This window comes from Rattus norvegicus, chromosome 16 (genome assembly GCF_021556685.1).
Source record: "Rattus norvegicus strain SHRSP/BbbUtx chromosome 16, alternate assembly SHRSP_T2T, whole genome shotgun sequence".
In the NCBI taxonomy this organism is placed as follows: Eukaryota; Metazoa; Chordata; class Mammalia; order Rodentia; family Muridae; genus Rattus; species Rattus norvegicus.
Genome location: NC_141549.1, coordinates 45,147,124 through 45,162,517, shown reverse-complemented (window position 1 = coordinate 45,162,517; position 15,394 = coordinate 45,147,124). Strand labels below are relative to the sequence as shown.

General features: G+C 38.0%; 2 protein-coding genes across 11 annotated transcripts in view; both read right to left on the bottom strand.

The window, feature by feature from the left end:
• The window catches only part of Erich1 (glutamate-rich 1), a gene marked incomplete at its 5' end in the record, with an annotated part of 52,793,804 nt that overhangs the window by 38,501,846 nt on the left and 14,276,564 nt on the right, over positions 1-15,394 (bottom strand).
• Positions 1-15,394, bottom strand: part of Wdr17 (WD repeat domain 17) — a 120,611-nt gene that overhangs the window by 75,948 nt on the left and 29,269 nt on the right. For 10 of the 11 annotated variants that reach the window (NM_001447115.1, XM_087588874.1, XM_087588881.1 and 7 more), the window contains 3 exon segments: positions 4,560-4,790; positions 7,457-7,640; positions 10,196-10,324. In NM_001447115.1, the coding sequence (NP_001434044.1) occupies positions 4,560-4,790; positions 7,457-7,640; positions 10,196-10,318 (538 nt within the window). In that variant the 5' untranslated portion in view covers positions 10,319-10,324. 11 annotated transcript variants of the gene reach the window in all.

Below are 15,394 nucleotides of genomic sequence, written 5' to 3'. Positions count from 1 at the left end.
TCCTTTTTCAGTCATTATTAGTTGTTACAATTCATAGCAGAGTTTTAAAGCAAGAACTGCAAGGATAAATAAGCGAAATTAAATATACAAAAAATGATCAGAAATCATCCTCACTTCTGCAAATTCGGTATATAACTAGCAATGTGGAAAAAGATGTTTTGCTGATGAACCATATGGGAACTCTCAGCCAGTCCCTTTACTCTAAAAAGATAGCGATTAAATGGAAACACAACAATCATAAAAGAAAGTACAATTAGTTGGGAGAATTATAAACTTCAAAGGGCATGCTTGTTTGAAAGCACAGTTATAGAGTGTGGGGAGACAGTTCAGTGCTTGCCTTGAAAGTATAAAGCTCTGAATCCAGTCCCCAGAATCCAAACAATAATGCTGGTCATGGTGGCACATGGTTAAAATCCCAGCATTTGGGAGGTAGAGACACGTAGAATCCTGGGGCTTTCTGGTCAGTTATTTTAGCTCTATGCACAAACTCCCTGCTGGGTGACAGCCTGTCTCAAAAATTAAGGCAATGACCTTACTGAAGAACAATTCCTGAAGCTCTTCTCTGGCCTCGACACAAACGCATATGCACATGCACTTGCAAACTAATGTGCATCTGCAAACACACACACACATGCACATACTTGCAAGTTGACACACACAAACACACACATGCTCTGCCCACAGAAACACACACATCAAAAACAAAACCAACCAAACAAAACTATACAGTTTCAGTCACATGATTACATGTTATTTTTTGAAAAATCAGAATGCAAGAGTAGAAACAAGTTAATATCCTTTAGCTACATAGAGTATTTATTCATAAAGTGAATTTAATATGTTATTATGTCAGCTGGGATTAACTTTACAAAAATCATGTTATTTTAAAAATACTGCTTATCTTAAATAAGTAGCATTTTATTTATATGTTTGCCTATATACTCACAGAAACTGGATATAAGATTTTATTCATTTAGCCTTATCTAATTTTTACATTAAAAGAATTAAAAAGATTCAATGTTGGAAAAATGGCCTTAGACAGTAGTATGCTCGCCAAGAGGTATAAGGACTTGAGTTTGGATCTCTATGACACATGTCAAATGCTGGGAAGGGCAGCATGGTAGGGATTGCTGAAGAGTTAGACTAACTAATAAGTGACCATTCAATGAGAGACCCTGTCTCCAAAATTAGGTGGAGGGTAATTAAGGAAGAGTCTGATTTTTTGAATTATCCTTTACATATAGATGTAGACTTACATACAACACACATACACTCAAAGAAAAAATTGTATCTTATTTATCAAAGTAAGTACTTCTTAAACCTTTATTTGGTGTGATAAAATGTGATGTGCATAATAATATAAAATTGAAAGAGTTATAAAAAGACTTATTAGCCAAAAACTAACTAGCTATATCTTAAGAAACACAGGTATTTGCTTATGCCAATTAATTTGTGGTCTTTCAAAAGTATTCTAATATATTAATTAATATATATTAATATATCCATTATATATCCATTATTGGATATATATTAATAAATATATTCAATTTATATGTATATATAATTTTATATATACAAATTCAAACCATGGAAAAAGCAGAATATGAAATGTGAATATTATCAGTTATATCTAAACTGCTGGCATTGCAAAAAGATATTGTCATTTACAATTTGTGTTTGAAAACCACATAATCAAGTTATAAACCAAAGATCAAAAAAGCAAACAAAAATGACAAAAATGTAAAAATAATCTCTTATTGCTTTAAGTAAGTTTGTGAGTTTGTATTGGGCTTTATCCCTCACCACTTCAGGTAGGCCACAGGCTTGGGTTGGATATGCCTGAATCATATTGCTTTAAACCTCAGTCCTCAAAATGATAATGGACTATACTCATTACTCCTTTTTTGATGTTTTTATTGTAAAGAGTAGAAAAAAATCGTAAAGGTTTGTGGTCAGCTAACAGAAGAACATAGCTGATAATATTTTATTGATATGTGCTATTAATGTTATGTTTCATTTATAAAATCAGGTTCCAGGGGCTATCAGGTATGAAGAAAATCTTGTGATAGAAGTTTAGCGAGTTCTATACTAAAAACAGAAGTCAAGGAAAGTTAGGGATATCACACAAACTTTTGATATTTTGATTCTGAGGTTAAATGGCTGAAGAATAGGATAAAGAAATCCGTTCACTGTGCTCCAAGGGACACAATATAAAACCAACAAACAAAATACATAATACAAAGAAAAATTCTTCTATTCAATTTAATTTTTTAATTAGTGTCAGAAAAAGTGAATGTAAGGTACATGTTAATTTGTTTTATTCTTAAAAGAGCACCTTTATTTACCCATCAATCCAGTCAATAATTACATACTATTAGAGAGTCAGGGTGGCTAAAAATGTAGTATGTTTTCAAAGTTAACAGTACTTATTTCTGAGAGGAGAGAATTTGAGGTGGCTTTTAATTTTTGAACTATATTTTATTATTGCCTATATTTTAAAATGAACAAAAACCCAGGCAATAGGCCCAGAGAGTCCAGTTAAGCAACTAGGAATCCAAAAGGGGGGTGGAGAGACCAGGTATGGGAGGAGATAGGGATGATATACAGAGGGTCAGGTATTTGAACAGAAGTGTGTAGCAATTGGGGATGGGAAACTGGGCCCATCCCAGCAAGTCCCAGATGCCAGGAAAGCAAAAGGCTCCCAGAACCCAACAAGGATGAGATTAGCTGAAATGCCCAATAAAGGGGAGGGAGAATGTGGAAAGAGGTTAGGCAAGGTCCACGGTTGGGGGATGGGGCTGCCCACTCAACTCCAAATTCTTAACCCAGAATTTCTCCTGTCTAAAGGAAATACAAAGTAGGCCTTCAGAGATAGCCCCACCCGAGGATCCATCCCATATGCAGCTACCAAACCCAGACACCTATTGCTCTGCCAAGAAGTGCTTGCTGACAGGAACCTGATAGAGCTATCTCCTGAGAGGCTCCGCTAGAGTCTAACAAATACAGAGATGGATGCTAGCAGCCAACCATTGAACTGAGCATGGGGACCCCAATGGAGGAGTTAGAGAAAGGACTGAAGGAACTGAAGGGGTTTGCAACCCCATAGCAAAAACAACAATGCCAACCAACCAGACTCCCCAGGGCTCCCAGGGACTAAACCACCAACCAAAGAGGGACCAAAGGCTCCAGCTGTGTATGTAGCAGAGGATGACATTGTCTGGCATCAATGGGAGGAGAGGCCATTGGCCCTGTGAAGGCTTGTTTTCCCAGTGTAGGGGAATGCCAGGGTATTGGGGTAGGAGTGTGTGGGAGAAGGAGCATCCACATAGAAGTAGGGGGAGGGAGGGTGAGAGAGGGGTAAAACAGGAAAGGGGATAACATTTGAATTGTAAATGCATAAAATATCCAATAAAAATACAAAAAAATGATTTACTGTCATTGTCTCTGTGAGGGGTGGCACCTTTGATAAAGAACAGTGTGGTACAGCAGTAACTCTATCAAAAGCAACTTCATCTTGTATATGATATAGAAAACAATTTTACTTCCCAAATTAAGATTCTTTTTCATTTGACTTATTTTCTGTAAGTGCAAATATAAATAACTGATGTGAAATTCCAAGCAATGACAAATGATTGGTAGGGGTTAGTTCAAAGGCAGTGCTGCATAGATGATATGAAGGTGATGACTATCCTGTACAATGTGTCATAAGTGTCATGTGGACATTAGGACTCAGCCCAATGTGGACAACAGTTTCACTAGTGTGCTTAAACTAACATTTTGTGAAATCGGACTTTAAGCACTGTTATAATTTGGCATGTGGAGAGTCCTGCAAGGACTTCTGGGTAGATTTGGTTCACAGCCTGCAGTGCTAATGGGAAGTAATGGAGCCTTTAAAAACCAGGTTCTGGCTCTCCAACAGCAAATGGGCAGTTTCTAAAACATTATATACAATGTTTTATATATTATATATAATTTGTATTTATATATATGTAACATTATATACCTGACTATATTGTATTTAGGAGTATATATTGTCTATACACACACACACACACACACACACACACACACACACACACACACACACGTACACATAACAATTAATGATAAAAGAGTCCATGAATTTGAAAGAAGAAAATCAAGGTTGTGTAAGAGAGTTTTGGAAGAAGGAAAGGGAAATGGAAAATTATGAGATCACATAATCTCAAAAATAAAAGAGAAATAGTTTTAAAAACCAGGTTGTTCTAGGAGGTTTTAGATCCCTTGGAACATGCCTTTGAAGTGAAGACTGGGATTAAATTTCCTCCCTCCTCTCCTTTTTACACCCAGCCACATGATGAATAAGTTTCCTGTCATATGTTCTGTCTAAGGTGAATACACTCAACATAAGTTTCAAAGCAATGTGGATAATTGGTCAGAGACTGAAACCTCCCACATTGTGGGTCAAACTGTGAGCCAACTTCTGATCAAGTGGTTTATTCTCAGACTAATAAATGCATGTGAATAAGAAAGTGCATTTGCTAAGAGAATAGACAGGATTGAGGTAATCGAATACTTACCAGGCTGAAAAATTGATATGCTCCCATCAGTATGACCAAATGCAACCTTTCCTTTCTTTTGGGTGTGCCACCTAAATATACAAATATCAGACACAAAACCATGTGCTTCTTTGTGTACGGACACTCCACTATCTGGTCCTGAGATGGTCCAAATGAGCAGAGGACCCTTCTGGGAAACAAATGCCACAGCATCACCTGTGTTCCAGCACCAGCTGAGACAGGCAGGTGTCTCTGGAAAATATTAAACAAAAATACACACAAAAGGAAGAAAGATGGATGTAAGGTTTGTACAACTGTTGTTGGCACTCCATGTTTATGAAAATAGAAATATAAGAATTATTTCATTATTTTTTTAAAAAAACAACCAACTCCTTGATTTCGAATTGCATTTATGAGATAATCTTAAGAACTATAGGGAATATAGGTAAAGCATACCAACTCCTTTAATCTTGCATTTTCGATGTATGAAATATGTAAGGTTACTCATTATGTTACTGTGCAGAGCTGGTGAGAACTTTAACCTTTAACAATGGTGCAAACCTGATACTCATTTTCCACTACATAGATTAGTTTAATAGGGAAAAAAAGAAAATTGAAATGAAAAAACACACAGGACCAATACTGTATGTGGAAGATCAAAATTTTCTCTGAACAGAAAATTTTCCTTTGCTTAAGCTCAGTTTCCAAACAAAGTCCAAGAAACCTCAAGAATTAATATTGAGTCTAAAAACAACAGTCTTTAAAAATGTATAAATACAATGTTAAGTCTTTAATTTTCAAATTAGGAGGATGTTGAGAAAGAACCTGGAGAAGCCTTTAAAATTGTTCAAAGTAAAAATTAAATAGAATTCACCCAAACTATTATCAGAGTCATTCAATTTTTCTACAAATGCCAGTGAAGAAGTCCTTTTAAATTGTACATCCAGGAACATGGGAAACTATGGCTGATAAACTAAATAAAATCTTACCCCAGAAATATATCAGGCACAAATAAAGTTTGATAAGTAATACTTGACAAAACTGGGTTATTACCTGTTATTACCTGGGTTATTATCTGTCCTTCTGAAGTGCATTTAACTGTGTTTTTTGGTGGTGGTAGGTGTTGTTTTGTTTTGTAGTTGCTTTAACTCTTTTGAGGCAGGGTTTCCCTGTGTAACCCTGGCTGCCCTGGAACTCACTCAGCAGACTAGATCGGGCTTAAAAGGCACACTCCATTGCTGCATGGCTAAAGGTCATTTTGTTTGGGTTTAGTATTTTGCTTTTCTTTTATATAGGATCCCTCTATGTAGCTTTAGCTGTCCTAAACTCATTATATAGACCAGGCTAGCCTCAAATTCACAGGGATCCACCTGCCCCCCACCTCCCAAGGGCTGGGATTAAAGGCGTGCACCACCACGTCCAGCCTAAATTTTTATTTCCAAATATAGGCTAGTACAGTTTCTGTGCTGGGACTTTAAGATAACACTTCATTGCACTTCTTCAATTTCTTTATCATACAATATAAAATTAACTTTAAGTAGAGTATTTTATGTTATATAGGATTATCTGCAAAAATGTAAAATATCAGGTATATGCACTGTAATATATCTAAATACTTATAGGACTTTTGACTAAGATTATTAGAAAATATGGAGCTATATGAAAACTCCTGGTGGAAGTCACAAATACCATTTTTACATCACAATGCTCACTGCCAGAAGTATTATGGATTTTGTTTTCTCAATGATACACTAAAACCTCAAAGAAAATCAATCAACTATATTAATAGAAGTTCATTAAATGATTCACTTTATAAGTATCTTTCTCAGAGGTTGGCACAAACTTTAGTCACTGTCTAACAACTGGTTATTCTAAGTGATACAAGACAGATTATATGAATTTAGAAATAAAATGTACTTTTCACTTTTAGAGTTGTAAATTACTCTAATCTGGGAATTACCTTAAAAACACCATTGAGTAACAAAATTGGGTCCTTTCACTAACCTTTTAAACATTTCTAATGATCTAAATTGAAAAGGCATTATATGTGTTAAATATGGCTGAACATTAACAAGGATGTTATCATTACAGAAAACATAGGTATGAATGTGTATGAATTACCAATATTGCAACTATATGTTAGAATATAGTAAAGACATTTTGAACAAAATTATGCTAGTGCAATAGTTACATCGCAGTTTTCTATCTCAAAATTATTTATATGACTTTTAAAAGAAACTAAATATGGACATTATATCTAGAAATATCTTACATAATTATAATCGCTGAACTATCATTGGCACTGAAAAATAAAAAGAATTATGATACTTAGTATAAAATGATTATTTAATTACATATTATAATTTAATTAAGTAACAGCATTACAATTAAAATTAAAGAATTCTCAATGTTAAGTAAAAGAAATAACTGTGACCAGTAGTAATGGTACACCTTTAATTCCAGGACTTAGAAGGCAGAGGTAGGTGGATTTCTGTGAGTTCGAGGCCAGCCTGGTCTACAAAGCTATTTCCAGGATATCCATGGCTACACAGAGAAACCACAAACAAACAAACAAAAAGATAGTGATATTACCAAGTTCTCATCTGTACCAAATCACACATAAAGTCACAAAACTGCTCATCAGTGTATCATGTAGATGGATATTATCTACATATTATTGTCCATATGTGTTAAAGATTAGAATACATTAATGAATAGGCAAGGCCTGTTATTTACCTAATTATTTTTTTCTAGCTTTGACTATGTATTTATTTTGGAAATTTCCATATTATATTTTAACATTAATTTAGTTGTTAATAATTGGCTACATCTTTAAAACCTAAATTAGTTAAACAAATTATGATTGTTGAAATATAAACATTTTTACTTGATGAAATAAATTTTAGTGACAAATATACCTTTGATGTTGTCGAGTTTGGCAATGACATTTTGCTCTGCCACGTTCCAAATGATCACTAAGTTATCAGTACTGCCACTTGCAAACAGGTCTGGGTTATGAGGACACCAGGAAATTGCCGTGATTGTTTTTTTATGTTCCGCCATAATTGCATGAAGTCTGAATTCATTATACCGGTGATCCAACTAAAACAGAGCAGGTCAAAGATTGGAGTTCTTCTTTTTAAACGATATGCATTCAATTAGTAATCACATTATATAAAACAGAAGCCATGCACAGAAGTACTGGTTTACAGAGTAATAAACATGAACTCATTTCATGCCTTGGTGTTCATTCAACTGAATTCAGGCAGCTGAGAGAAACCATCTCCAAACAAACTGAGGAAATAGCATCTGTTGGAAAATAAATGTTTAAATTTTAAACATGAAAATTTTATATTTCATTGCATTTTTATCAATGTATTTTATGAAATATGAAAACCTTTTTGAACTCAGGAGGCAAAAGTAGGCAGATATCTGAGTTTGAGGCCAGTCTGGTCTTTAGAGCAAATTCCAGGACAGCCAGGGGTACAGGGAGAAACCCCGTCTTGAAAACAAACAAGCACCAATAAAACAAAAATTTTTTTACAATATTTGAACAAAATATTAGTTTAAATAAACAAACTTTTTTTACAGAAAAACATGAATGCGTTTTGAAATTTATTTTTAAATAAGTTTATTTTTTAAAAACCACTTATGTAATTTTAACAACTTTTAAAACGTTCTCAATGATATTCAAAAACAATTCTCCAAAATATTAGGTGTTTATTTTTTTGAACAATTCATTGGTTTTTAATGTCTCAAGTGTGAATATAATACATGTGGTTGTTTCCCACTGGACTCTCTTCTACCTGTCATTTTCTAGATGCATGACTGCGTGCTACTGCACGTGTTTGTGTGCTCCTGTGTGTGTGTGTGTGTGTGTGTGTGTGTGTGTGTGTGTGTGTGTGTGTAATTTATTTAGTTTAACCAGGGCATATGTGAATGCTGTGTTAGGATAATCCACCGGAACCTGGTGGGGTCCTCAGCGGCTCCACAAGGGAATGTAACAATTGCCCCTTTCTCTGAATGTGTCTGTCAGGTCCCAGGGAAACTCAGGACAAATGGGTAACTTGGTGGTGGTACTTAATAGAGCTTTCTCAGCAAGTACTTACTACAGAGTCCTGGTCTGCCCCCTGCCCAAAACCTGTCCATCCAGGGAGTCTCCCTGCCCTTTCCCCAGCTTCTCTTTTCTATACAAGTCTGCTATTTCAGCCAGGAGATCTCTCTGTGTCTTTCTCTGTCTTTCTGTGTCTCTGTCTCTGTCTCTCTCTCTCTCTCTCTTACTCTCTGTCTCTCTAGCTCTCTGAAATAGTTCATAGTTCAGTAATTAGTTTTTAAACTATCAATTGTGTAATAGATCCAGTATACATTCTGGGTGGTTTTATTGTGATTGTATGGTAAGTGGATGGGGTGAATACACCATTTTTCCTATTTTATTTATAAATTCGTCCAATAATAATTCTTCCAATGATTTAATTTCTTGTTAATTTGTCACTTGAATTTATTATGTCTTGTACCTTCATTAAAGTTGGTCTTTTTCTTTTAACATATACCAATGAACCTTCATGGTATGTTTTAGAGTGTAAAAAAACTCATTAAACACTATATCTTTCTTTCACCACATACTTAAAGTAAAATCTTACTTGACAACATTAGACTATAGTTTCCTACGTGATCAAACTTCTTCTATCTTGTCATTGTTTTAGCTTGGCCTAATGCTCTCCCCACTGATTTTCTTATTTTTATTTATTCACCATCCCAGCATAGGACTTCAAAAGCCACTCCTCCAAAACATGTTTTCCACCCAAGATCCTTAAATTCACAGTTCTCCCCAAAACTTAGCCTGTATCATACAATCTGTCCTGGTGTATATGTCATAGTCTATGTAACCCTTCCTGAATCCATTTTATTATATAAACACCTCTCAGACCCTTTCTCTTTTGAAGAGCATAAGGTCTACAAGGTTGCATTTCTGCACTTAAGAACAAGCCCTGATAGTATCTCTCAGCATTTCAATATCTTCTCCTTTCTGCTGTACTAGTAAGACTGCAGTGAGTGTCTTGGCATATCAAAATTTCCTAAGACTTCTCTTTCATCTGTAATTGACTCTTTCTATAACTACAGCTTTTCTTGGGTAACTTTGATGACATGGGCATTTACATCTGGCTAGCACTGCAGGCAATAATAATTTTAAGTTGTCCTGTTTGCGTAATTGTCTACTTTGTGTTGTTAATAAATTTTAAATAAAAACCCATTCGCAATTTAAGGTATCTGTAGTAAGACTAAATACATCCAATGCATCTAAAAACAAACATGCTAAATGTGCTAGAGATTCAGCATACACTGCTGTACATGCAAGCACTTACGAAGAAACAATGCCATACAGCAGAAGAGCAGTAAATGTAACACAGACACATTCTTCATCCCCTAGTAATAATTCTTAAACACTTTTTATTTATATACATTGATTTTAAAACCAGTTTAGATAGAATTCAAAAATACAAGTTTAATTAAGTTTAATGTCATTGATTCTAATTTACAGTTAATATACATATTCAAAGGGAAATTACAAATATCAATTAAATTAGTTAATGCAAACATTACTTAAAAATAACCATATGTGCTATTATCATAAATTGAAATAATCAGTGCTATCAGACCTGGTATATATAGATGGCCAGGGTTGCGCAGTATGCAAATCGGTCTCCATTGGCAGCACAAACGTCTTTGTTCCATGGCTGGCAGCCAGCAGCCAGCAGTCCCACTTGCCTGACCTGGGACATGGTTGCCTTAAAAGCAAATATGAAGAAATGTCAATCATCCTCGTCATTTGATAAACCTTTAATTTTACCTTCCCTAATATATGCCTTTATGCACTGAAAATACATTTGTGGTAATATTAATCTCAACTTAATATTTACAGACAGGAATAGTTTAAAATGCCAAATCGACTCCAAATCATGCAATTGGAGATAGAAAACGAGATCATAAGATCATGAACAGCATAAGATGTGGACCTACGTAGGAATGTTTCAGGGCTGATGGGGAGTAGAGGGCAAGTAAATATGGATTGGCATGGCACTGAAGAAGGTCATACAGTGGCCAGGAAGGCAGAGCATCCCAGATAAACAGCAACACCTAGATTTTTCTGTGACCAGTACCAATTTTCAAATATTGACAATTCAATCAAGGTAGCAAATTCAAATTTGAAATAAATTGTTTGAATGTTGGGACAACCATGACCTATTTCATTGAGCCTGCTGTTTTTTACATTGACCTTCATCCCGGGGGGGGGGGGGAGGGAGAGAGAGAGAGAGAGAGAGAGAGAGAGAGAGAGAGAGCGAGCATTTGAAGGTAAATTTCAGTTAAGACAAAACAAGGTGGGATAGCAACACCGACAGTTGTGAGGGAGAAAAAGAAAATTAGAAACTGTATTTGAGACACCCGCGGAACCGGCCCGCAGCAGCTCTCTGCTCCCAGACCCTGTGGGAAAGAGACCTCACCGCCAGGTCAGGTGGGCACTCCTAAGGCTGCAGAGCGGAAGAGACCACCAACACTGCCCACCCCTGCCCACATCCCTGGCCCAAGAGGAAACTGTATAAGGCCTCTGGGCTCCCGTGGGGGAGGGCCCAAGAGCGGCAGGACACCTGCCTGAGACACCGCTGGAACCTGAAGGAAACAGACCGGATAAACAGTTCTCTGCCCCCAAATCCCGTGGGAGGGAAAGCTAAACCCTCAGAGAGGCAGACACGCCTGGGAAACCAGAAGAGACTGCACTCTGCATACACATCTCGGACGCCAGAGGAAAACACCAAAGGCCATCTGGAACCCTGGTGCACTGAAGCTCCCGGAAGGGGCGGCGCAGGTATTCCTGGTTGCTGCCGCCACAGAGAGCCCGTGGGCAGCACCCCGCAAGCGAACTTGAGCCTCGGGACCACAGGTTAGACCAACCTTTCTGCTGCAAGAGAGCTGCCTGGTGAACTCAAGACACAGGCCCACAGAAACAGCTGAAGACCTGTAGAGAGGAAAAACTACACGCCCGAAAGCAGAACACTCTGTCCCCATAACTGACTGAAAGAGAGGAAAACAGGTCTACAGCACTCCTGACACACAGGCTTATAGGACAGTCTAGCCACTGTCAGAAATAGCAGAACAAAGTAACACTAGAGATAATCTGATGGCGAGAGGCAAGCGCAGGAACCCAAGCAACAGAAACCAGGACTACATGCCATCATCGGAGCCCAATTCCCCCACCAAAACAAACATGGAATATCCAAACACACCAGAAAAGCAAGATCTAGTTTCAAAATCATATTTGATCATGATGCTGGAGGACTTCAAGAAAGACATGAAGAACTCCCTTAGGGAAACACAGGAAAACATTAATAAACAAGTAGAAGCCCATAGAGAGGAGACACAAAAATCCCTGAAAGAATTCCAGGAAAACATAAATAAACAAGTAGAAGTCCATAGAGAGGAGACACAAAAATCCCTGAAAGAATTCCAGGATAACACAATCAAACAGTTGAAGGAATTAAAAATGGAAATAGAAGCAATCAAGAAAGAACACATGGAAACAACCCTGGATATAGAAAACCAAAAGAAGAGACAAGGAGCTGTAGATACAAGCTTCACCAACAGAATACAAGAGATGGAAGAGAGAATCTCAGGAGCAGAAGATTCCATAGAAATCATTGACTCAACTGTCAAAGATAATGTAAAGCGGAAAAAGCTACTGGTCCAAAACATACAGGAAATCCAGGACTCAATGAGAAGATCAAACCTAAGGATAATAGGTATAGAAGAGAGTGAAGACTCCCAGCTCATAGGACCAGTAAATATCTTCAACAAAATCATAGAAGAAAACTTCCCTAACCTAAAAAAAGAGATACCCGTAGGCATACAAGAAGCCTACAGAACTCCAAATAGATTGGACCAGAAAAGAAACACCTACCGTCACATAATTGTCAAAACACCAAACGCACAAAATAAAGAAAGAATATTAAAAGCAGTAAGGGAAACAGGTCAAGTAACATATAAAGGCAGACCTATCAGAATCACACCAGACTTCTCGCCAGAAACTATGAAGGCCAGAAGATCCTGGACTGATGTCATACAGACCCTAAGAGAACACAAATGCCAGCCCAGGTTACTGTATCCTGCAAAACTCTCAATTAACATAGATGGAGAAACCAAGATATTCCATGAAAAAAACCAAATTTACACAATATCTTTCTACAAATCCAGCACTACAAAGGATAATAAATGGTAAAGCCCAACATAAGGAAGCAAGCTATACCCTAGAAGAAGCAAGAAACTAATTGTCTTGGCAACAAAAGAAAGAGAATGAAAGCACACAAACATAACCTCACATCCAAATATGAATATAACGGGAAACAATAATCACTATTCCTTAATATCTCTCAACATCAATGGCCTCAACTCCCCAATAAAAAGACATAGATTAACAAACTGGATACGCAACGAGGACCCTGAATTCTGCTGCCTACAGGAAACACACCTCAGAGACAAAGACAGACATTACCTCAGAGTGAAAGGCTGGAAAACAATTTTCCAAGCAAATGGTCAGAAGAAGCAAGCTGGAGTAGCCATTCTAATATCAAATAAAATCAATTTCCAACTAAAAGTCATCAAAAAAGATAAGGAAGGACACTTCATATTCATCAAAGGAAAAATCCACCAAGATGAACTCTCAATCCTAAATATCTATGCCCCAAATACAAGGGCACCTACATATGTAAAAGAAACCTTACTAAAGCTCAAAACACACATTGCACCTCACACAATAATAGTGGGAGATTTCAACACCCCACTCTCATCAATGGACAGATCATGGAAACAGAAATTAAACAGTGATGTCGACAGACTAAGAGAAGTCATGAGCCAAATGGACTTAACGGATATTTATAGAACATTCTATCCTAAAGCAAAAGGATATACCTTCTTCTCAGCTCCTCATGGTACTTTCTCCAAAATTGACCATATAATTGGTCAAAAAACGGGCCTCAACAGGTACAGAAAGATAGAAATAATCCCATGCGTGCTATCAGACCACCACGGCCTAAAACTGGTCTTCAATAACAATCAAGGAAGAATGCCAACATATACTTGGAAATTGAACAATGCTCTACTCAATGATAACCTGGTCAAGGAAGACATAAAGAAAGAAATTAAAAACTTTTTAGAATTTAATGAAAATGAAGGTACAACATACCCAAACTTATGGGACACAATGAAAGCTGTGCTAAGAGGAAAACTCATAGCGCTGAGTGCCTGCAGAAAGAAACAGGAAAGAGCATATGTCAGCAGCTTGACAGCACACCTAAAAGCTCTAGAACAAAAAGAAGCAAATACACCCAGGAGGAGTAGAAGGCAGGAAATAATCAAACTCAGAGCGGAAATCAACCAAGTAGAAACAAAAAGGACCATAGAAAGAATCAACAGAACCAAAAGTTGGTTCTTTGAGAAAATCAACAAGATAGATAAACCCTTAGCCAGACTAACGAGAGGACACAGAGAGTGCGTCCAAATTAACAAAATCAGAAATGAAAAGGGAGACATAACAACAGATTCAGAGGAAATTCAAAAAAATCATCAGATCTTACTATAAAAACCTATATTCAGTTGCTGCCGCTGCAGAGAGCCCCTGGGCAGCACCCCACGAGCGAACCTGAGCCTCGGGACCACAGGTAAGACCAAATTTTCTGCTGCAAGAAAGCTGCCTGGTGAGCTTGGGACACAGGGAAGCAGAATTTCTCTAGGACCAGCACGATCTGTGTTTACCGGAAGTCCCACACCGGCGGATCCTGGCCCGCAGCAGCTCTCTGCTTCCAGACCCGGTGAGAGAGAGACCCAACCGCCTGGTCAGGTGGGCACTCCTGAGGCTGCAGAGCAGAAGAGACCACCAACACTGCTCACCCCTGCCCACATCCCTGGCCCAAGAGGAAACTGTATAAGGCCTCTGGGCTCCCGTGGGGGAGGGCCCAGGAGCTGCAGGACACCTGCCTGAGACACCGCCGGAACCTGAAAGAAACAGACCGGATAAACAGTTCTCTGCACCCAAATCCTGTGGGAGGGAGAGCTAAACCTTCAGAGAGGCAGACAAGCCTGGGAAACCAGAAGAGACTACTCCCTGCCCACACATATCGGACGCCAGAGGAAAAAGCCAAAGACCATCTGGAACCCTGGTGCACTGACGCTCCCAGAAGGGGCGGCGCAGGTATTCCTGGTTGCTGCCGCTGCACAGAGCCCCTGGGCAGCACCCCACGAGCGAACTTGAGCCTCAGGACCACAGGTAAGACCAAATTTTCTGCTGCAAGAGAGCTGCCTGGTGAACTCAAGACACAGGCCCACAGGAACAGCTGAAGACCTGTAGAGAGGAAAAACTACACGCCCGAAAGCAGAACACTCTGTCCCCATAACTGACTGAAAGAGAGGAAAACAGGTCTACAGCACTCCTGACACACAGGCTTATAGGACAGTCTAGCCACTGTCAGAAATAGCAGAACAAAGTAACACTAGAGATAATCTGATGGCGAGAGGCAAGCGCAGGAACCCAAGCAACAGAAACCAAGACTACATGCCATCATCGGAGCCCAATTCCCCCACCAAAACAAACATGGAATATCCAAACACACCAGAAAAGCAAGATCTAGTTTCAAAATCATATTTGATCATGATGCTGGAGGACTTCAAGAAAGACATGAACACACTTAGGGAAACACAGGAAAACATTAATAAACAAGTAGAAGCCTACGGAGAGGAATCGCAAAAATCCCTGAAAGAATTCCAGGAAAACACAATCAAACAGTTGAAGGAATTAAAAATGGAAATAGAAG